At 32.8% G+C, this 25,612-nt stretch overlaps 1 protein-coding gene across 5 annotated transcripts in view; it reads right to left on the reverse strand.

Moving 5' to 3' along the window:
* The window catches only part of LOC121371112 (spectrin beta chain, non-erythrocytic 5-like), a 232,079-nt gene that overhangs the window by 54,895 nt on the left and 151,572 nt on the right, over positions 1–25,612 (reverse strand). For all 5 annotated transcript variants that reach the window (XM_041496769.1, XM_041496770.1, XM_041496766.1 and 2 more), the window contains exons 26-43: positions 19,793–19,852; positions 17,324–17,450; positions 15,456–15,520; positions 9,878–9,959; positions 9,267–9,344; positions 8,786–8,913; positions 8,077–8,236; positions 6,597–6,674; positions 6,026–6,165; positions 4,762–4,885; positions 4,254–4,400; positions 3,423–3,596; positions 2,798–2,887; positions 2,415–2,545; positions 1,935–2,121; positions 1,061–1,261; positions 530–646; positions 106–219 (exon numbers count right to left, since the gene is read on the reverse strand). In XM_041496769.1, the coding sequence (XP_041352703.1) occupies positions 106–219; positions 530–646; positions 1,061–1,261; positions 1,935–2,121; positions 2,415–2,545; positions 2,798–2,887; positions 3,423–3,596; positions 4,254–4,400; positions 4,762–4,885; positions 6,026–6,165; positions 6,597–6,674; positions 8,077–8,236; positions 8,786–8,913; positions 9,267–9,344; positions 9,878–9,959; positions 15,456–15,520; positions 17,324–17,450; positions 19,793–19,852 (2,203 nt within the window). The remainder of the gene's footprint in view (positions 1–105; positions 220–529; positions 647–1,060; positions 1,262–1,934; positions 2,122–2,414; positions 2,546–2,797; positions 2,888–3,422; positions 3,597–4,253; positions 4,401–4,761; positions 4,886–6,025; positions 6,166–6,596; positions 6,675–8,076; positions 8,237–8,785; positions 8,914–9,266; positions 9,345–9,877; positions 9,960–15,455; positions 15,521–17,323; positions 17,451–19,792; positions 19,853–25,612) is intronic.

The following is a 25,612-nucleotide window of genomic DNA, read 5'->3' on the forward strand; positions in this document are numbered from 1 at the left end:
CATAACAATTTTAAAGATAATAAAAACAATTTTGTATACTGTAAACATTGTTATGAAAAAAGTATTGTTTGTTATGTGAAAAATACTAATGGTGATGACTGATACCTGAGCTTTTTTGAGTAATGATGGATCTGCAGAGCCAAGTTTGAACAGTCGATTAGACTCCTTGCCTAGACTGGCCACGATTACAGAATATGTCTGAATGTCTGTCTCCAAAACCTGTTACAAAAGAAAAAGTGAAGAACAATGAAACATAACATCTCAACAACAAGATATTCCTCAGTACCTCCATTTTATCAAGGGAATACTCCAGTAAATTCCAAGAGCTCCCTGGCTATACCCAATATATGACATTTTTAACAAATCATTTACAGTAATTTTTTCTGCGACATTTAAAGTAGAATACCAGTACCACAAACAATCGTACTAAAATCATTGTACTTGGGATCACTTGCAAAATATTTCATGTTTGCAATAAGTCTATTACAATCTACTTTGATTGATGACTTGTGTGTTCAATTGTTCTTACCTTATTTTTGGCCAGCATTTTGTCAGCAGAATTTTCATCTTTTCCATAGTCTGTACTTGAAGCAAGTAATGTCTTGTCGTTAATCCATGCTTCAACTTCTGCCACTTCGGACAGATACTGTACAAAATATGATTAATTATCAACACTGAGGCAAGGACATGACGATAATGCATTCAATCTAATTAAGAATTCAAAATTGGAATCAAACAAAAACCATAAAGCTGTCAAAAATGGTCTCCTCCTACAGTTCTTATAAAATAAACACTTACATGCACAATGTGTTGATTTTCGCATAATAATTCTATGCTCAACAAAAACAAAAACAAAAAATTATGAGCATAAACCAACATATTGACAAATATTACAGAGCTTATTAAAATATTAATTAAGGAGGACATCTGCATCGTTTATCAAATCATCAACAAAATATTACATTTTGAGGACCACAATGTTTCATAAAGTAAACAACAAGAACTGATTAACTAAACTAAAACAGCCTGACAAATGAAAACACAAATATGTAATGGCCACCTTCTGTGTTTGTAGTGAGATGTCCAGATTCTTCTTCCTCAGCTTGACCTTCTTTAGCAGATCATCCCAAGACAACTGTAGCTCCTGACACTTGTCCTTGATTGTCTTGGAGGCAACATGTTTTTCATTGATCAGACCATCTCCTGTAGCTAGAACCTTCTCAATATTGGGTTGATGACCTTGCACCACACGGTCATGATCCTAGAAAAAGAAATTATCCGGATCCATATATGCAGAATGCAGCCAATAACAAACCTAGACTAAACTGATAAGTATGAATAAAGAAGAGAATTACCAGGAGGTTACCACATGTAAGAAAAGTTGAGAATGGTGTTTTGTTCTCGATAAATATTTCAATGTCGTTTCGTTTCTGAAAGTAAACCAGGCAATGTATTCTGGACTTCAGCGTTTCATTTTCTAGTAAGGAATCTCATCGATGTTCGCATGCACTTGTGTAATTGCAAGCAATTATAGTCATTCCGCGTTTAAGCAGTGCCCAGTAGATAAATTTACTTCTGGATTTCGTTTTTCGTACCGATGTTCACGCGCACTGATACAATTTCAGAACATTCATAAATGCATGTATACTAAAATAATCATCTGGCACACATGTAAGAGCATAAAAAGTAGTAGTAACAGGAATTCAATTCTGTCATATAGTTGTGGTAACCTATAAGTTACCAGGCTATATTTTGTGGTAACCTGTAAATGGGTTACCAGACAGAATGCTTATTTCGATGCCCGTTTATTTGTCTACAAAGTAATACTAAACAAAAGTATTTTAAAGACAAACATAAATAGCCATTCTGACTTTCAAAAGGTATGCTTTGAAAATAATTTTGAACAACCCGAAGCATTATTATCAGAAATGTACCTGGTGTTTCTTGTGTAATTTTTGAGCATCTACAAGGTTTTTTCCAAGGTCTGTTGATGAGGCAGATGGGACATGTTCTTTGATCCACTGCAGCTCATTATCAGCATCAAACACAAACTGGTGCATCTGGAGAGATTCCTGTAATTTCTGTTTTCTAGAAGCAACAGCTGGCTTCAGTTTCTCAAACCTAATAGTTTTAAAATAAATATTAATTTTGGAACATACAAATGTTTTTTTTAAAAAGTGTTTTAAGAAGGCTCATATTATTCGCTAAAAACGGCCAATTAAAAAAAACTGCAATAAAAACCCCAAAGAAACCCAATTTGAAAAAGTTCAAAATCGTAAATAAGAAACCCAGCTCATACAAAATTAATCATGAACATTTACAAAAATTACATTTTTATTCTACTATACTAAACATTTTGAGACACCTACCAGCTTTGTTTTTATTGTAATCATGTTTAGTTGCTAAACACTGACCTGGTATTGAAAGCATCAACAGCCTTTATAATTCCAGCAGAGTTGAAGTGACCAGCACTTGCCATCTCCTTGCCCTGTGCAACAATTGTCTGAATTGTTTCTGACAAAATGTCCAAGTCATTCTCTAGAGTCTGAAAAAAAAAAAAATGTAATGGTTAATAGAACTGGATTTCAAACATAAAGGGAGCAAAATAACAGACTGGTAAGGATCTCACTTACATTTCTGTATATTCTAAAACATTACTGTCACAACAGAAAGTAAATCATTTAACTATATTATTATCTAGCAATAACTGCTGTTTGAAGAATAGTACTAGTACTATTAATGTGACATAAAATCTTAGTATATCAGCAACTCAAAGTTTAAACATGAATGTACGTACCTGGTGTTTCTTGAGCAATGTTTTCACTCCACGCAGATCAGATCCTATATCTTGATTGGCAACAGACTTTTCCATTTCATCAAGTTTTGTCTGAAAATGAAGAACAACAATGATTTAATGCAGTTTGCATAAATATAGCTGTTTATAAATAACTTCATCTTGTTTCTTTTCAGTGTCACCGTTATTATGATATCAAAAAACAGGCAAAACTCTACAGGACATTTTAAAGCATTTGACCAACACATGATCTAAAACTGTGGGCAGAAATTAACTTCATGGATTGTTTAAAAACTGATCACATGGTCTCGTTCATTCGTTCGTGTGCGTGTGTGTGTAGACAGCATTTTATAAAATACACATCACCCATAAAATACAATAATATTTACCCACAAGGTAAAAATAATTAACAATTATGGTACTCCTCCACCTTCACCATCTTATTATTTTGAATAATTTCTGGAACAATTTGGTTAATACAAAAATAAATACCTCAGATATATTTAAAAATACACAAAAATAAAAGACCTTGGAGAAATTTTAAAATACATTTGCATTTCTTGTTTTTGTCAATTGATATACCAGTACAGCACTTGGCAGAGGAACACCGATGTTTTTTAGCTTTTACCTGAGCATCTTCAAGAGCCCTGTTGAGCATTTGTTGTTTTGAAGCATCGTGAAGTTTCTTCCCTTTGTCAGCAGCCTTCTCATTCAGGTCTACCCATTCTCGATTCAACTTTTCTTTCACTTCTTTTATTTCTGGAGAGGCATAGTGCTTGTCAGCAATAAGGCGATCACCAAGCTGAAAAAGAGAAATCCCAATTAGCATGCTAACATTTGTTACTAAAGCTTCAAATTAAGGTTTAAACATTAAGACATACGAATATATTTTGTTTATTTCAGTACAAATTTTATAACCTTGAGAACCTAGAATATACTGAGGCCAAGCAACTGCTCAATGACTTAATTGAACCAACAATATCACAAGCTTGAGACAACAAAGTTTGCATATATAGTCAATCCACTCTCATTTTTATTTTTTGTAAATTATTACACTTTTGCAATTTATCAGTTGTCTTTATCACAAACTTGAATGCAGACTATGTCAGAATTATCAAATGTCTGACAGAGAATAAATCAATATGCTCTAGTGATGTTACCAAACAAAACAAACTACTTTTGACAACAAGCAACATTGTTTAAATTAATTATGAAGACTTCGACAGAACAATACTTGTCAAATGTTCAATTCCGTTTTCATATAATTATTGTATGAATATTTTTTTCCAATATTTTATTTCATTTGTTCTCATGCTTATATCCAACTAAGGTTCAAGCCTGTCATCTTGGGCACACCTCATATATGCACTCACTCTGGATTTGGAGCCGATATGTTTTGATTCTTGATATGTTAGTTCTACATCAAAGAACTGGTGTTTCTGTAGGTAGACAAACTCACCTTATTCAAGCCCTGCAGTACATCATTGTGTGATTTGAGCTCTGTCTCGAAGACTTGATGTTTTTGTAGCTTGGCTGGCAAATTACTCAAATCCCTGTACGATTCATCCGTGGCAGTCTTTTCTTTTTCCTTCATCCAGTCAGAAAGCTAAAATAATAAACACAGTGATTAACACAAGTAAGACAACTCATTACTTAAACAAAATACAATAAAACAAAAATAAACAAGATGGCATGGAAAGGGACAAGATGTCAAGACTATATGAGACACCACAGCATAGTGAAATAAATAGTATGACAATAATTCGGATGAACAACACCATAGCAGAGTGAAATAATAGGTTACTGACGTAACATCAAAGAATATAATTTAATTGTTGCAAATTGGGTGGGAAACATATGTTGATTGTAAGAAATGATCTTGAGTGTGAGAGAAGAAACTTGTTTTTATAACATCTGAAATGTTATGTAAACTTGATATATTGGTAACATGATTGTTCAAAACTTACCTCTTCTGCATCTCTGTTGAACTCCTGGAAGGCGAGTGATTCTAACAGAGCCTTGTTGCGCTCAGCTGCCTTGTCTTTGACCTTCTTTCTTCGACTTACTACTTGCTTTCGCCGTTTGTCAATGCTGTATAGAAGAAATAAACAAATTTATAACATCCAAACACAATTAACAGTTTTTGACAGCTAATGATCAACGTAGATGTGAAAACCATCTGACTAAAAAGTTAGCATTTTTCATAATAAGAAATACATTATGAGCATAACTTATCTGTTAATTATCCACTCTTTACAAAAAAGTGGGATTTTTTAACAGGAAAATGCAAGATTATTACAAGACACCTTCACCTATACATAATGTTAAGATTCACAAGCTCTTAGAACAGTCATATCAAACACTTTTTTGTCAGTCATCGGACTGCTAGAAAATACTTGAAACAAATAAAGATTTGTCATTATCAATTAGTGGCAGTCCTCTCATAAACAAAGCATCTGAGCATCAGCAAGTTCAGTGAAACAGTCAAAACTTCATCAATATAACCTTAGATTCTGCCTTTTGCAGTGATACAGACTTTAATAGGCAAAGGGTTTTGTCTTTCAAATTTACAGTTATAAAATTAACAGCAAAATAGCTATATAACAGCCTATCAAATTATCCTTGATACTGCTATAGTACTTGATATCAGCTCCCCTGTGCATGCTGTAACCTCACCGTGGTGCAGGGGTGTAACATTCTCTTTGAGAATGGCCAATACAGCACAAATCCCCTTCTTTTCTTCGAGATACAATTGAAGTTTTGAGTAAAAGTCAGTATCTATCTGTGATATTTGTATTTTTGCACAGCTCTTATTTTAATCTTGAATTTTTATATTGATGTTGATCATCACTTTATTTGTTTGCATTACCATAGTTTGACACCTAATAGCCGATGTATTTTTCATGCTAGGGTGTCGGTAAACATTCATTCATTCATACATGATATCAGCTTTACCATTATCAATTTAATAGCAACAGCAAAATTATTACAACAGTCATATCTAAGTCTACTTGTCATTTAAAAGTATGATATTAGTATTATGACTATGAATGTGAAAGAACAAGTGTACAAGTGTCATATCAAAGAATTATTATCTGAATGTCCAATATAAGCTAATTAAAACATCAAATCCTACAGGCCATGACAAAAATGTCACCATCTGTCTCTGAATGTTTCACATCACTTTAATATTTTTCTCTTTTAAATTATCCAGATATGACAAAGCCTTACTTGTCACTGCCTGGGTGTTTTTCTGATATCAGTTTGTCAGCAAGGTCATTCAGCCCACTGATCTTGTCCTCCTGAGCCTGCAGCTTGCCCTGGAAGTCTACATGGCGCCGAAGCAAACTTTCCACATCATCCACTGTGCTCTGAAATAACAACAACATTATTTAACATTTATTGTTGTCATTTAGATATATATATATATATATATATATATATAAAAACATTTTAAAATTATGCTGTGTATGGCTAATTAGTACTGCTTGCACTGGTTATAAGTAATATTATAAAGAAAATGTTTGCTTGTAAAAGTATATTATAATTAACATTATAAATACAAGTACATTTAAATTGTAAAATACGTATTTCCATCCAAAAAACTATTCCTATTTATTAATAATAAAATAATAATCTTCTACAAAAAATGTCTTTAAAATGTACTTAGAATGAATATACTTAAGTTATAATTGGTTAACTATGCAGTCATTATTGCTTTCCAATGAATTCAGCCATAATTTCTAACATTTATTATTTTATTTTCAAACATCAAGGTTGTGTAGCTGCTGCTTCTACTTACTCCAAGGTCATTAAAGTCCAGAAAAGCCTCATGACTACTTGTTACTGCATCAATTGTATCTGCTTCTTTGTTGAACACCTAAACAAATAAAGAAAATGTAAGAAGTGATGGAGATATTTCTTTCATATTTGTTTTCAATAATCCATATAAAATCGGTCATTCAATGTTTGGTAATGATCAACAAACAAGTAAAAAATGAACTGTTATACAATATTCTCTTCATTAGTACATTTATTTATCAATATATTACATATAATTAATATATCAAATGATTAAAACAATAATAATTGATACAAAATGAAAATACTAAATTCCTCTGATAATATTTGGAATATATACACTGTGATCTTTAACTTTCCTTAACAGTTGCTGTTTATGACAATTTCAATATATGGCTGTTTTAAAAAAAAGAGAGATAAATTTAAGTGCCAATATAGTGAAAACAGTTACCTGTCAGTCAACTAAAAATAACCATTGAATAAAGGTAGTTCTATAAAGGTAGTTCTGGAAGGCTGTTGTCTATTAAAACAAATTGAACCATTTCAGTGGGTTATCAGTAAATTAAACTTCAACATGTATGTAATAAATATCATTATCTCGCCTTCATGTAAAATTCTTTAATCTCATTGGTTGTTTGCCGTTGGACAAATCCCTTAAACTCCTGTGGGCGGAGCCAAATTCTCTTATACCCCGTCTGTAATTTCCAACAGTTTCCAGCCACCCCAGTTAATGCTAAAGCAATAATTAGATTATAAATAACATTGATAATCAATCAAGTATACATAATTGATTTTATTTTTACTATAAAATACAATATTTCAATACCTTTAAAAGCTGCAATGTTGAACTCGGCCACCTAATTATGGTCGTGGTGTTATTGTATTAATGCGTGATTAGCAACAGTTGTTTTTTGGTTTTTTATTTTTAATATATTTATTTTTTTAATACATACATTTTTATTTTTTATTATTAATATCTGTTTCAGACAATTTCGTATTACAAACATTTGAAGTTAAAAACTTGTTTATCGATGGAACTATTTTTCATCACTGGCAAGTGGTTTCGTTCGCGTCCGCGTGGTACGGATCCGTTAATAAATTGTTAACAGTTATTGTCTGGCGTTATTTTGATTATTTGGCTATATGGTTTAACATGTCGGCAAGATAGATTCGTTGTAGAAGTATCTCTCGGGGTATATGGCTTTTTATGTACCCTCTGTGTGCTCTTTTACCCCCTCACCTTCGGCTCGGGATAAAAGAACACACAGAGGGTACATAAAAAGCCATATACCCCTCGTGATGCTTCTACAACTTATACAATTTTTATAGTCTGACAGGGAACATTTTGTTCAGTAAGCAAGTTTCAGAGATCACTACACAATTTAAAAACATTAAACAGTAGTTGACCAGTAATATTGCTAATCAAGATTTTGAAAACAAAATATTCCATGTCTGATACCCCAAATCTTTATAACATGTACCTGTTGGTTGTAGGCATCCTGTAGTTGTTTTTGTCTCTGTTTGTACAACTCATTGATGGCATTTTCTTCATCTTGCAACTTCTTTAGTTTGTCTTTGACATCCTGAGCATTAGGATTTTTAGCAAGAATTTCATGTGCAAGTGCTTTTAGCTTGTCAAATCTGGATAATAAAAGAGAAAAGATACGAAAATGAGCTTGGACAAAAAACAAATTCCAGGAAACTTTATAGGGTTTTAAAAAATAGGGTTTATCTAAGTTTTTGATTAAAAAATCCCACAATAATAAAAAATAAGAGGTTTTTCATCTCTTTAGTAAGTATAAAAGTGGAATATTCTTTTTAAATATAAAAATGGTATATTCTTCTTCAGTATAAAATTGGTGCATTCTTCTAAAGGATAATATTCACTTACTAGTAGTTCTTTAATACTGCTGATATTAATAAGCATATTATTTTTGTTGGATGTTTTAAGAAGGGAAGTCATTTTATTTGTACTGATGCAGCTTGAAAATCTATTAGTATCTGCTTATTAGAGGACAAAGTAATACAATATTCCATTTGTGTTTGTGTTTTGTTTTGGCAAGCATTTTAGTCTGGTTGAAAACGATGAGTACTTCAAATGCTTGTTTCTGTGACTAACCCAAATAATCATGTTTTTAAATTGTCACAAACAAACGACATACTGCAGAATGTAGTGTGTTTGGTGCTTACTTGTCTTTGTGGGCTTTTATGTCAGTGCCAAGATCATCATGTTCTTTAAGCATTTGTTCGGCACTCTGTATGTCATGGGGTAATTCGGCACTCATTAGCCTTGCTCTCAAAGATCCTGCCCATGTCAACTACAAAGAAAACACAGTATATACTACATAACATAAAATGATTTATGGGCAGTAAAGTTGTATTCTAATTCAACACATTTGTAATGATGAATCTCAACTAAAATTTTAGTAATAAACAGGCACTGGAAGATGTCAACGTTTTAAATTAGGAGTGGGGGCGATGGCAATGCATATTCTGACCATCTCAGATTCAGAGTTCGTGAGATTGGGAACAGTACCCCCGCCACTACATTTACAGTGTCTATGTAACAAACTGATACTCAAGGAAGAAAGGAAAAGAAATAGAAAAATAAGATTAGAAAACAGGTTTTAATACAGGACATATTTAAGATGATACAATAAATAAAATGTACCAAATCTTTGGCTTCATCTCCAAACTGCTGCTGGTTCTGAGCATCTTTCAATTGGTTCTTCCTGGCATTAGCTTTATCCTAGAAAATAAAATAAAATATAGTTTAATCTTCCTTCCATCAGTAATATGTTAGGTTAGCTGTCTTAAAGTTTCAATCATCAGTTACTTAGTGGTAGTTCTCACCAACAAATCCAACAATGTCTCCTTGTGTGGCTATTGTCAATGTCTTGTATTTTCAGACTAACACTGATGCTTGGCCATGTAAAATAAATTGTAATTATAATTGTAAAGATGTAATTTCTGAGACACTTGATAAATTTAACTGTTTTAACATGAAATAATAATAATAATAATATTTTCACAATAATGGTTGTTTTTTAAATTTTTATTAGAGATTAGTTTGGTGTTTGTTTAGGTCTCAATACTTTTCACAATAAATTACATTGCTTTCTTTCAGAGACATATTTTTATCAAAACATATACCAGTCTGAGAATAAACTACAAATATACTTACCGGGTATTCAAGTTATTGACATTGTTAGTTATATGCAACACCAAGCCAGTGTCACTAGCAAATATTTTAATAAATATCTGTTAAACAGAAACTATTACCTGCAGTGCCTTCCAATGCTTGTCCAGTTCCCCCTGTCTTTGGTCAACATATCCAACTTCTGTTGGGTAACCATTTCTCACACTAATAAAATAACAATTATATTCAATATTAAAATAAAAATTATAGATGCCATTAAAATATCAATTCCAGTTAGTCTTTAAGAAAAAACCCAAAAATCAATTATAGTAAATATTTTGTAAAATCACAAAATGCCATCATGGTATATCTGACACGCAAATAAATAGACATTACTTTCCAACAAATAGTAGTGCATTGGAATGCAATGGTGTTGTAAAGTTTTATTAACCTATAAGGCAAATGATAAAAATGTATTATTATATACCAGCCATTATTAAAATGAATACTAGGCAGGGCATGACAACTTATGTATGTTTAATTCACAGAAAAGACATGATCATGACACTATATATCACACACACACACACACACACACACACACACACACACACACACACACACACACACACACACACACACACACACACACACACACACACACACACACACAGAGTATTTTACAGAAGAATGTATTGTAAAGCGTGCCTGTCTCAGGTGGTCTTGGCTATCGAGGATTAAGGTGATAATTCCAGAATAATAGATCGCTGACTAAGTGGAATGAAATGATCCTATGTTTGGTAGTCGGTGTTCGTCAGAGGTGGAGAGCCTTACTATGTAATACTTAATTACAGACACAGTCTTGTAATAATTGTTAATGCTGTTTGTTTTTGCTCTCAAAGGTGTGAATCGTGTCAAATGTTTGCTTTTCTATTTATATATCAGTTAATGTTTATCAATTACCAGTCATTTAGCTATGTTAAAAATTGATACATCACAGATTGTGCTATCTCGAGAAGGACCCGGTAATGTGGGGTTTGCCAGATCAGTTTTAAAAAGTTCTGCTTTCTTGTCATCCAAGCAATCTTGTGTAGGGCCCAGAAATGGAGGTGGGAGGCCAGATTGGAGAAAGAAAGTAGAGGTGTCAAGTGTAAATAATTTTGTGTAAAACAAATGTACTTATAGTGTTATTCGGCATTCAGTGTTTTATTTGTTAGTTACATATTCCACCATGTTTTTACATCTGTAAAATACGTCAATGTCAACTTTCTGTTATTTATATATGTATGTAAATGCCTACTTTTTTTTCTGTTAATGTAGCGTATATGCCCAAGCATATATTTAAAATTCATCTGGGTTATCTTTTTTGTTTTATTGACTTACTTTTACAATATACGCGAAATGAATGTACCACAGGTGTCAAAAATGACGACAGCTGGGGTGGGGTGGGATGGGATAAGATGGGGTTGCGTGGGGTGAGGTGACTAATATATTAATTCACCTTTCATCTGAGGATGCAGTTTTCAGAGTTCAGAGGTAGGCAGAGAAGCGCACGCTTCTTACAACATTAAGCGAAATCAACCTGCTGTAATGCTGCAATGCATTTACACATTTGAACTCTTATATATTAAATTCGAAAACTCAAACTATTTCCTCGTCCCCTTCAAGATCAAGTTATCGAAGTTCAACTATATATATATATATATATATATATATATATACATACACAATATATATATACAGTCGAGCGCCGTTGTGTTGATCTTGCTTGAGTCAATATATTATTTGTGTCGATATGACTGGCCGGTCCCGGCCGAAACGTGTATTAAATATCATGTTTTTTACTGTTGAGTCGATACGATTGAGTCGATATTACGTTTGTGTCGATATATTTTTGGGGTCCCTTTAAACTTTAATGTACAAAAGTGCCTCGATGTGTCGATAGTAAAATTATTTGTTAAAATAAATAAAATGTTTAAAAGGGTAAGTATAAATTGCACGACCTATAATTAACGCTCTGACGGTATTTTGGGCATGTAACCAAACCATTGCCAACATTCCACTGTAAACAGATATGATTTGTAATTACTGTTCACATGTGAGATCAATGAGTGAAGTTATCTAAAACAGTAATCAAGGTAATAAATGGCCTCACCGATCTTAAAATTAAACGTTGTAATCGAGCAGACGAAATGATTGTTACAGAATGCAGAAAGTCATGTGACTTATGGCTTTCATAAATTGAGGACTGGTAAAATGGACTCGGATTAAAGTAGGATTAATTTGTGGTGGTCGTTATTTGTTTGTTAATTAACAAAGAAGTGATGTTGGTGTTTCTTTAATGACACCGATCCTATTTAAGCAAAGTGGACCGTTGGTCACTTCACCAGAGCACCATGTCTGAGCAATCTAGTGAAGGACCTGGCTTATCTGGGGGGAAAACTGGATCAGATAATGCTCCAAAGAAACGTAAGTTGACGGTAAAATCTATTGAATCAAAATTAGAAGCTATCCAAGCTGATGAGAGAGGTGATAAATCAAAGCGTTATTGCAAAAGAATTTGGCATTCCTCAAAATACTTTGTCTACCTGGTTAAAAAATTCTGATAAAATTAAAGGGGCTATTGCAATTTCATCCTTTTCTCCATCTAGAAAAAGAATGCGAACAGCTAAGTTTGAAGATGTAGACGAAGCTGTATTAAAATGGTTCAAATTAGCTAGGGACAGCAATGTTAAAATTTCTGGGGCTCACATAATGGCTAAATCAGAAGAATTAGCAAAGACATTGGGTAGAAATTATTTTACTTGTTCGACTGGGTGGCTGGATAGATTTAAAGAAAGACACGACATAACTTTTTTAAAAGTCTGTGGTGAGGCGAACTCCGTTAACAATCGATCAGATACTATGAATAACTGGAAACAGGCTCTGCAAACAGTACTTATGTCTTACAGCGAGGACGACATCTACAATGCCGACGAGACAGGCATTTTCTTTAAACTAATGACAGACAAAACCTTAGAGTTTAGGAGTGTGAAATGTCACGGTGGCAAATACAGTAAAGATTGCATTACTGCTCTAGTAACTGCTAATATGTCTGGCACGGATAAGCTCCCACTTTTGATTAATGGCAAATCACAAAAGCCACGATGTTTTAAAAATGTCAAATCACTATCCACTGAGTACCTGGCCAACAAGAAAGTATGGATGATGTCTGATATTTTTAAAGAATGGCTTTTTAAAATTGACAAAAAATTTCGTAGACATGGATGAAAAATCACAATGATTGTTGATAACTGCCCCGCCCACCCCCATGTTACTGGTCTTACCAATGTAGAACTGATATTTCTTCCCCCAAACACCACGAGTCTTACTCAACTAATGGATCATGGTATTATTCAAAATCTAAAAGTGTACTATCGAAAACATATTATTGTCAGACACCTTGCCGCCATAGAAAAAAAACCTGAAGTTAAACTTTCAGTTTTGGATGCCCCCCGATTTTTAAAACTTGTGTGGGATAACGTATCAGTAGGGACAATTAATCACTATTTTCGCCAGGCAGGCTTCATTAATACAACTGAGTTGGCCGATCCGGAGTATGAAAGTGACCCTGACGACGATGTTCCCTTGTCATACCTAGTAACCAATGGTGTGACTTTAATGGAATATGCACATGCCGATGACAGCCTGGTCACCTGTGCTCCCATGTCTGACGACAGCATTGTTGAAGAGGTGTGGGCTGCCTGGACCCCTGTTGTAGCAAAACCAGAGCCAGAGAGTGATACGGAAAATGACGACACTGCCAATCTTCCCCCGCCGTCGCTGGCGTCAGCAACAGAGGCACTGGAGTAATTAACTCAATTTGTGGACAGCAGAGATTCCAATGGAAATCGCGTCCGTGCTATTGGGGACTTAACAAACTTTCTAAGCACAGTAGCTTTCATGCCTTGTTCTAATGCGTGACAGACATTATTAACAGACTTTGTGAATTAAGTGTTGTGATAGTTGTGATTGTTATTTGTTCTTCCAGTTTGTATAATTGCATTTTGTTCTTAATATCTTATTATAATATGTTAAAATTTATTTAGTAATTTTTTGTTTGTCTCCATATCCAGTCATTTTAATTCCACAATTTATAAAAACTTTTAACAGATTCAGTAAGCTTGCACATATTGGTATTATTGATTGGTTTATTGATTGATTATTTTGTTATTATTAATTTCAGAACATTTTTCTTTGTGTTACATTATGTTATTGTGAAATTAAATGAAATTCTTGATTTGATTTAAACAAATAAATTATATTTCATTTTTAAATTTGACATCTTTTGTTTGTAATTTTTTATTTACATACTTGACTGAACGTTCGAGTCGATATTTATGTGCGGTCCCCACGATATCGACACAACGGTGCTTGACTGTATGTATGTATATACATACACACACACACACACACACACACACACACACACACACACACACACACACACACACACACACACACACACACACACACACACACACACACAGTAGAATCTTGTTGGCTTGACCACGGAAGGGTCAAACACACTGCAACGCTCGAACCAAAAATGAAGTCCCAATTTTTTTGTTCGGTAAACCTTCATATTAACTGCTGATAGGTGAAACACATTCAGGGTCGACTATAAGCCTTCACTCGAACTAAATTATCGGTCCCGTCTGTGTTATTAACTATATTTCCCTCGAACTGTGGATATATCAAATATTAAATGGGAAACCACAGAAAAGAACCAACAATTGCTGCGCTTGCGCAGTTGATTATTACAACCTTCGGATTAATTATTTAGGTGGAACAAATAGATGAATTGGGGAATCGCAACAATAGCCATGCAATCCTTTCTTTATGTTGTTTGTTAGGCGGCTATTTGTAATGATCTTTCAAGTACAACTAGTGTTATGGTAACTGTCAGATGAACTGTGATACCAATCAAACAATTAGTGCACAAACGGGCCTCAGCATAAAGTGTTACTTTGAACACATCTGCAAGACCAGTTTTAAATGAAACAATGGGCAAGTTAATCAGCTGTCATCACTTCAGCAGCTACATATTTAATTAATACTGTCAAGGGCTTTCTGCATCACACAATCAGCGTAACTGCAAATAACTTCTTTCACTCAGATATTTTGCTATATAACACATTGATGAAATTTTAAAGTTTGCAGTTACCAAAATAATATGTATCTAATTCAACTTTCTAACTGATGTTAGGGAAATATCCGATGTTGATCGAATGGTTTGGTGAAACTACCTGATGGGTCGAACACTTTCTCAAGCACCGATGGGATTTAAGCTAACGCGATCCAACTGTATATGTATGTGTGTATATGTATGTGTGTGTGTGTATATGTATGTGTGTGTGTGTATATGTGTGTATATATATAGATATAGATATAGATATATACACACACACACACACACACACACACACACACAAAAACCAACATAATATAGAACTTTCACTTTATTTTTGTGAGTTAACATGAACATCTATGTTATGCCTGCAGTAATCAGCTGAACAAAATCCCCCAAAATAAAGATTTCCTTTATTAGTTAGATTTAAACTATTTATCATTTACTTATTTATAAGTTAATTTCATTGAATGTACATCAATTAAACTGCAAACATTGAATGTGTACATGTGCTTATGTCTTGAAACTTAATTTGTCACTTATCTACTTACGAATCTGCAAGATATTTCATCCTCTTCATTTTCTCCTCCATTGGAACAAGTTCTCTTTCAAAGTTCTACCAAAGAGAAAATGAACAAATTTCATTCAATACATTTTGCACTTGTTTAGTTAATTGTTTTAATTTATACATGTAAATAGTACCCATTTTTACTTAAAGGATCTGCATGTCATTAAGTAAAATGTTAATGTTTACTGATCACCATAGCAGATAAAAAATATAAGACTACAACCTGAGGGTGCTGATGTAAAATGTATATTAAGTACCGTATTTTACCCATGTATTATGCACACTTTTCCGCTCGCAAATTACAGGTTAAAAATGGGGGTGTGCATTTTACATAACAATATAAAAAAATTATCTTTTAAAAATGTCCAGTGATCACCCATACAAAAATGTCAATTGGCAGTTTATGGTACTTTACAGGTTATTGACAGTGTTCATTACAACAGAACGCCAACATGCTCTTAAAAATGGCTTTTCACTTGTGATGGTTGTAATAAATGTAAAATAATGTACAAAAGCATCCATACCTTACCAAAAAGTGCACCAAAATGGGAAAAAAACTGACCGTACATTTTTAAAAATTTCTAAGAGATTTAATTCAACCATTTCCCTCAAATCAGACGCTACTATAAAATTAGAAATCTCACGCAGTCATGTTAGGCACGAGAACCAAATGCTATATTTTTGTTTTCATTTATTTATTAGTCATTTAACAGTGTATTGTCATAAAATTTTGTCTTTATTTATGCATGTGACATGTCAGTACACAAGCACTAGCCTACATTTTGTGTGACATGTAGGTCTATGTACGCAAGTACCTAACTTAAGATTTGTTTCTTGAATACACCAGTGCTTTCGCTTTTAGTTAATTTCAGTGACAGGGGCAAAACGGTACATCTTGCATTCACTGTCGATTTTTGGGTTTAAAAAAACAGTGCGCATTATATTGTGGTTCATGTTTTTTTAGTGGGGGGGAATAAACATTCAAAGTGGGGGGTGCGCATTATACACCGGTGTACATTATACACAGGAAAATATGATAACCACTTCAATCAGGAATAAACCTAAATTTACGATCAAGTAACCTTTCATTTAGTAACTTTGACCTGTGACCTCAAAGATATAAAATTAACTAATCAGAGGTATAATGTTATAAGTAGAATCTCAGTTGTAACATTAGTTTATATCCAATTTTCCTCTCTTGAGAAATAACATTGACTTACATCACCAGTATTACATAGACTTTTATTATTGACCACAATGTAATCAAAAGTAGTGCATCTATGGGATACATTTTGACATCCATTCATTTGTGATTTTGTACACAAATTTTACATTACAGCTGTGGCATTATGGAATAAAAGAATAATGCAAAAACAACAATGAAACCTATTTATTCTAACTATCAAGCTCACAACACTTGATATTAGACTGATACCAAGAAACCATCTCAGCTTCAATAAAACACATTAAAAACATTAAGGGAAATCATGCAATATACTGCAGAAACTAAATGAAAGTTCTGAGTAATTGACCAGCACCAAGGAGCCATAAAGAGGAAAACGAGCCATTTATCATGACTGGAAAGAGTTTGTTCAGTGGCTGGCCAAACCCATCAGCAGCACTCAACCCATGCAACCTTTCATCATGTCTTGATGCTGGGTTTCCAATAACTTAGGTGTTTGACCAGAACCCACCTACCTTCCACTGTCCATCTACCAATGTCATTTTAAATCTCTTCCACTTTCTCTTTTGTGTACTACGTCAGTAACAGACAAACTGAGTGACTTTTTTTCTTGTCAATGTACCATCTACTGGAGTCTGCTAATGAGTTTTTTATTGTCCAGTACTTACAGCATGTTTGCGCTGTAAGGCTTGAATCCCCTTGAGATCATTGCCAAGGTCATCACTTGAGAGGGCATTGTTTTTGTCCCGAATCCATTCAGCCAGCTCGTCGCACGTTGACTTAAACATGTCAATACTGAAAACATTAACAAAGTAACAGTTGTGTGTACATTTGTGTCTACCATGCATGAAGAAAAATGTCTAACATAATGGTCATTAGTGATAATTAGAAAAGATAATAATTTGTCAAATGGTTGTATCTTTCAATTTATATATTTATTTTTTTTGAACCACGACAGAAATAAACAGAATTTTTCATTTGTCCACCGAACAAGTACATCGAGACATCTACTTATCCAGCAAACACATGTTTAGTTTTATTCAAGTATAAGGGCTGCATGTTTCATTTATCAAAATTAAACGGCATTGAAATTTTTTACAACCATGGAGGTGCATTTTTTGCTTGTCCAAGCAGATTTTCACTTGTCAGGACAAATGGACAAGTACTTATTTTGAACACTGTGGTACTGTTCTTTTTAGGTTTCTTCATTTTGTTTTTGAAGAAAGATATCATACATTTTATAATGTATAACTTAAAAGCAATTAACATGGTCAAACAAGTTTTTAAATTCAAACTTACAAAAAATAAATCTCTAACAATTTTTATTATATTATTATTTTTTTATTATTGTTTTTTTAATTTACAGAAACCCTGTGACAGTAAGACCTGTCCCCAACCAGGGTGAATATAAAGGACAGGCGGTCAACATGACCTTGATATATCACATATAACAGGTTTTCATTAAATTCTAGAGTAACTTGCGGAATAGCTCTAGATGCAATACAAAAAACCCCACAAAACCCCCACAAAACAAACCCAGTATAATAGAGGGAAGAATACAATTAAGTATACAGATATTAATTTCCAATGAAATAAAACTATCGCTGGTTGTGTAAATGCACAGAGTACAAATTCTTCAGGAGTACAAAATTATAAAAAGAAAGCTCAATTGTTGGGGGTTTTTTGGTTTTAAATGAAAAATCAATGGGAGGTAAGAAAAAAAACGGGTCCTGTGAAATTTTATCATTTTAATCACGAACAGGACAAAACAAGACATGCACGCACGCACAATATTGTCATTCAGGATCCAGCTCAACCTGTGTACTTAAGTGTGATATATTGATACAGCAATCATTAAAATGTCTGTACTGAGTTAAACAGACAATGGTACATAACCCATTTTGTTTCAAATTTTATTTTTTATGTTCACACATGACTTCATATTACTTTTCTGTATAAAACTCAAAAACAAGGTATGTGTGGTAAAATACTAGTCAAGTGTTAATGAGTTACGGTTTTGTCATGCACTGCCTGGGCCACCAACCATTTCATATAGATTTAAGTAATCCTATTTTACAATCAGATATAATGAATGCAGAATAATTATTTATTATTATTCAACCCACACAACATGTTAGGATGCATTACAGCAAATTAATTATTGATAATTACATCCATCTAATCACAATATTTGGTAGGAAGTATTTATATCAATTAGCTTATTACTGAATGACAAGGGGATACAGTTAAGTATAGGTTTATCTCATTACAACAGATGTATGCGAAAATTTACATTCATTAGCTGTACAAAATGAGTTAAAATATGTAATTATTAAAAACATAATTGCTGCCAACCACAAGCAACCTCAGTTCAAGACCAGCCCACAAGTAAACACGTATACACAAATAACTACTGTTAATAATAATCAAGGCCACTTCTATTAAACAGGCACCAAAGAGGCAGCATTCATATTCTCTAAAATATGGTAATATGATACAAACTGATCTGGTTTAAGCAGCTGCTTGTATTAACATGCAAAGTTCATATTCTCTAAAATATACTAAATTAAATATGGTATAAACTGATCTGTATTAAACAGGCATCTGTCTTAAATGTATTACTTTTTTCTTTTCATATCCTTTTTACAACTTGAAATCTATCTGGTGTGTTTTCTGGGGAGTTCCAATATTAATGTGCTTACGTGTGGGCTGGTCTTGAACTGAGGTTACTTGTGGTCGGCAGCAATTATTTTTTTAATGAAAATTCTATCTTCATACAGTTTATCTGTGACATATTTGTCCTATCCTAAAAAACCAGAGGTTGTAAACAAGTCCAAAAAGGCTTATACTGCTACTTTTGATATATTTAATTTGATCAACATTTTTGCTGTTAAAATAAGCAAACTGTTGTTTTTTTCAAGCCAATTTAATATAACATATTAGCACACATTTCATAGTACTAGTTAATAAAGCAGATGTTAATGGAGTCTGTTTCCTTTCATACATTTGTCTTCTGTCTTATTCAATGAGATGAGCATGAAATCTAAAGTAAGCATGCTTGAACCTTCAATGGACATAACTCAGTCCAAATGGAGTCTGTTGGTTATATATCTAGCAATCTGCCACATATTTCTTACCTTGAGGCTCCTTCTAGTGATTGTTCTTTTTGCATTTTCAGCTTGTTTAAATGGTCCCATCTGCAAAACAAAAATTAACAATTTTATACTAATTTTATGCAATCTTTAGCCACAAACAATTGATGAAGGTATGCTTTAACAAAACTTATGATGTTGTGTTAGGTCCACATTTTTGGAAATTAACATGACCACATAAATTATGCAAGGTTATATGTATAGTGGTTATCCAAAAATGATGCAAACATATAAAAATAAATGTGTCATAATTTAAAAATAATAATAATTGTTTTTTTCAAACTGGCACTCTTCAATTGATGTGGTGTTACACAATCTATTATTTTAACAGGCAATCATTAGAAACTACATGTTGTGTATATTACTCTTTTTTTTCATTATTTTTATTTTACAATATAATATTGGAGAAAAAAAGAGTTTTTTCTTTTAGGATAGAAAATAAAATAAAAGGCCATGTTAATTTATGGTGGCATCAACCAATTGCTTATGTTTTTCAATAATATTTAGCAAAATTGTTTTATTGTCAACTACCATGGTGTTATACATAAAATCATTTAACATATGTTGAGCATGTCCTACTCATATATTTGAAAGAAATTATATACTTGCTGATAAAAGGTTGCTATCAGCAAATAAAATGGTCTCAAACCAACTGCAAATGGTTAAAATTTGACTAAAATTATGACAAACCATAATTGTACAAATTGTCTTATATGTTTGCAAATGACCAATAAATAATTTCTTGTAAATGATTTCATTTTTTTCCTTCATTGAAACGGTTAAACGTGAACCATATCCAATATATGCACAGGCCCTTTATTTACATTAACTTATGATTATGATGCATCAGGTATGTTGCAGTGAACTGTTATATGGGTGTACCATTATACATCATAGGCTGATTCCCAATAGTTTAATTTGACTAATTCTATACTGATATGGTTAAATATTTGAAGCTTGGTAGTTAGTGGCCCATCAGAGCAGGATTAACTCAATGGAGAACATTCACCAAGGGTGAGATGCATCTTCACATTGGTCACCCCTGGTGGATTCAATAGATTCCACTACCCCAATTAATGCATCATACTGGTACATGTATATCAACATAAAAAGTAAATCTCTGTAGAGGAACTGTTGACCCTGGGACTTGACATGCCTCATCACAGGTGTAATTTTGTTATCCCACATGGCCGCATATCATGTGGGGTTTTTGTGGGGTTTTTTACTTCGTCAAGGCAAGACAAAAAGCACACTTTTAAACTGTTTACACTGCTCAAAATACTCAGGAATCGAAAATTGCACTTCTCATAGTAATTGGGAATACCATTAAGGAGAAATTGCATTCTTAAACATGATTAAGCATGTGTATTTTAAGTAATATTGATTTATACCCTACATTATTATGACAGAACAAACTCAACTAGATTGATTGGTAATAAATAAACACTCTGCACCAAGATACTTTTTGAAATATAGAAAGTAATGTTTCTTGATCAATGCTAATGCCTTTGAACATCTGTTCCATTGAGGTCATAAGCTCCTGCAGAAGAATGTCCAGTTGTGTGAATTGCTGTCACATGATATTTACAGCACCATCCTGTTCCACTACATCACCAGCTTCATTGTGTTCACATCTTTTATTTAATGATAATATGACTGAGCCTTGAAAAGTATTATAGTTGTCATGTTCAATCTGATTAAAATCAAATATTCTAAATTCACTGCCTCTACATGTGCACAGCTGTCACACATTTAACTACAGACCATATGTATTCCACTATATGTGTATGTACAGTGAAACCTCTCAAAACCGGACCCACTGTAAATCGGAATACCCTCAAAACTGGATGTTTTTCATGATCCCTTTTTAAATATCTGTTCAGAAGAGACCCTCTGTAAACCGGATATATATATATATACACACACACACAGTCAAACCTGTCCTAACGGCCACCTGTAATCAACGATCACCAGTCTTAATAATTAAGCGGCCACTTTTTTCCATCCCAAATGATTTTTAATGTAAATACACCTGTAATAAGTGGTCACCTGTCTAATGCAGCCAGCGGCCATCTAAATTGGATCCCAAATCACTAAAATACCTGTAGTAAGTGCCACAGTAAATGTTTACTATTATATAAAAGGGATATTTTAATAACAGTGACAAGGTGCAGCGAATAACCGATCTTCATAACTTCAGGAATAAGCAGCCACCTGTCTTAAGCAGTCACGTTTCTCTACTCCCTTGTGTGACTGTTTAATACAGATTTGACTATATATATATATAAATATATCCCACCAATATATCCTTAAAAAAATTGCATTGCTTGTTGCTTTTTTATTTTTGGCTTGCATGCAACAACACATAGTTTTCTATTTCAATATCCAACTGACTGACCAGCTGACTGTATGTATATTTGGTAAAAATGTGTTTGAAATTTGCCTTTGACTTGTTTAATTAATGGTTTTCAGATTCATGATAAAAATAAGCTATATTTTTCACTAGTACATCTAGAAATATACCAATATTTTCACTTGTCAAAATAACTTGTTCGTTTTAGTGCAAGGACAATGTTTTTAAAAATGGGTTAAAGTTCTAGATAATCCCTTTTAACTGGATGGTTTTCTTAACTTAAAGTTTGTATACATCAATCAGTTTGGTAACAATATACATGTATATTACCATGAATGGATGCAAATGTTTGTTGGTTTAGATTTAGAACAAAATATGTTTTGAACCATTATAAATTTCCTGGTAATTCAATGTAAAGGATGTAATAATATTAGTCATAAATAATTTGTGTTTATCTATATCTTTGTTGGATAATAATTTACAAGTAATCTACTTTATTTTTAGTATGCCAGCTGTACTTTGGTTTAAAAAAAACATAATTGCCTCATGTGAAATCTCTAGTATTTGATTTTAATCAGGTTGGTGAATTTTTATATTAATAAATAAGGTCAACTCTCTTTTGACATTTCAGCCATAGAACTTTTCAAAATTACAAGTGTGTTGGCTACTATATAATGATTTTTTGGGTATACAATAAAAGTATATAAAAAATCTTTTAAAGATCTATGTTAAGTTAATGATATTAATTCATATAATGATGTAATGAATCATGATGTCATCTCATTACATTATCTATATCATAACCATTTAATTGTAATACTTACATTAATAATAATTCTTTGATCTGTAACCTTCAAGTCTTTACTTGAAAGAACTATATTTAATGGTCATCTTAAAGATTGTTTAAGGTTTTTTTTCTCTGTGTTTCCTTTGAAGGAGAAAGTTTTTTCATTCATGACATAATGATGCTAATTCATTTAGTTACAACAAATATCTTTTTTCTTGTACAGTACTTCTATACTATTAACATAGCAAACTATGTTATCCCATTTAATGTGACTGCACCAAAATAAAACTTTGCAGACAAGTACAATATTAATAAGGGAACTTGTTAACCATTATTTTGTCAAAACACTCCAATGTATTTATGCAAAAAATGTTCCATCAAAAATGCCATTAAATACAGGATTACCTCTTTATGTATGTAATATAATTCCTGATGCTTTCAATTCCATGATTTTATGTTGTTATCTGCTGTTAAAAGCTATCTTAAATATTGTTCTGGTTCAGTGGTCTCCTAACAAAATACTGTAGATCCTGAAATTAACGTGTCCCTAAATGAATGCGAGTGACAGTGGGCAGACTAAAATTTGACATGAAATTAATGCGAGTGGCCTCCCTTTGAAATATTACTTTTCTGTTAAATCCGAGTTATAAGTGTCTTCAATAAGATCAACTCGCTAACATGTCTGTGTACACATCAATTAACCTGTTTTTAGTCCCTAGTATTTTTGGTGAGATCAACTCAAAGTATATTTTTGCAATAATTTACATAACATGTATAGTTACCTAAATTTGGCTAAACATTAGCATACATGAACCATTACAACTGTATCTTCCTCATCTGTGAATGGCGATTTCAAACTCATAATGAAAGAACAATTCACAAAGTGGTATGCAAAGTTACAGCGAACTTGAACAGTAAAAACAAAGAAATGGTCGTCCTCAGAATTAGCGTGCTAAAACCCATTCACGTGGAATGTCGGCTTTTAACAGGTTGGCAAAAGACGGCAATCGTCAAACGTGGCTGGTATCTTGCTGGACTATAGGGCAATTAAATCTGTCTCGCCTATGATGAATTGTTTTCCAGTTGTATTTTATAAATATATAAGAATTTTAATCTTGTTTTTTGGGGTTTTTTTTTAACAACGTCGGACAGATAAAACAAAAATAAATGTGTGATATTATTAATGCGAATAACACGAACTTGCATTTTTCGCATTAATTTTATGATCGCATTAATTTCAAGATCTACAGTACATGGAGGATGAGGCATATAGATAATAGACCAAGCCAATCAATGTCACAAGGTTCATTCTTTTTCTTACAAATACATGTATTCTACACTGTTAATAAATTGCAGTCAACTGACATCATTCTCTATAAAAGGTTTTGCCGTAGCATATCACTTTTTAAATTAGCAGCTATTAGATATCAAACATACCGAGTACAGGACTCAGAATTTCAAATTTTATGGGAACTATGTTTTTTATTCCACGTCTTGTGATCATCAGAAGCCATCAGATATATTTTTTGAAATTGTGGCAACTGACTCAGTGATCTTACTGATAAGCTACTGACACACTACTGGAAATGATTGTTACCATGAAAATTTCATCCAGAGGACCAGTATAGCTCCCATCAGTAGACCTACTAGATCATTCCAGATTATATCCAGTGACCATAACTGAAGATCAAAGTCTATGGTATGTGCTATTCTGTCAGTGGAAAATGCATATAAAAGATACCTGGCATTTCATCAGTAAGACTGACGAACCTATATAGTAGCAGCAGTAAGTTTCTTCTCCCATTCTAGACTAAGTGTCCAAAAGCAATAAATGTTAATAAATTCTAAGAAGAGTAAATTAAAAATCAGTTTATTAATGTTAGTTTTATTAAAACACCGATTATCTGATACAGCATGGTGTAATAACATTAAAATCCAGATTGTGTTGTAATTAAGCCAATGGAGTTACGACCTGGTAGATACTGGTTTTATATACTGTTTGCATACTGGATCATAAAATTACATCACACCCAAATTAATTAAGACTTAGTTTTCTTATACCTCCGTTGGTGAGGATATCATGTGTTATTTATATTATATGGCAATAGCACACGTCATATAACTGGCTGCTCCTAGGTGATGGCCCAGTCACCACAGCCATACCATTCAATAATATAAACACACTGAAATTAGCTGCTCTGTGTAAGTTAACATAAAACTGATCAAGGTGATGCTTAAGGTAACTCAAATGCAAGTGCTGTAAATTTTAGATGGAAAAGATGTTAAATTTTATTTTTAACCTGGTTTTTAAGAATATACCGGTATGTAACAAATAGAACATTACGTTAATTCTGTGTCCGTGAAAAACATACCATTTATCTTACAACTCATTTAAACACGTATTCAACAAGCTTTTGCTCATTATACACACTTTGAAATAACTTGTTGTAGGATAAATGATATCTAATGGTCAGTCATGTAGTATTCTTTATTTTTAATAAACCATAATGAAATCATCAATCTCTGGTTAGAATGTTGAAGACTGTTAACTTTTATTACTGACCATAGAAACTGCAATTAGACCGCAACTGTTATGCAGCTATTACAACTGGTCTGAATGACTGCTATTTGACCCCAATTTGTTTTAACAAATTCAGCATAAATC

Source organism: Gigantopelta aegis, chromosome 4 (assembly GCF_016097555.1).
Source record: "Gigantopelta aegis isolate Gae_Host chromosome 4, Gae_host_genome, whole genome shotgun sequence".
Classification (NCBI taxonomy): domain Eukaryota; kingdom Metazoa; phylum Mollusca; class Gastropoda; order Neomphalida; family Peltospiridae; genus Gigantopelta; species Gigantopelta aegis.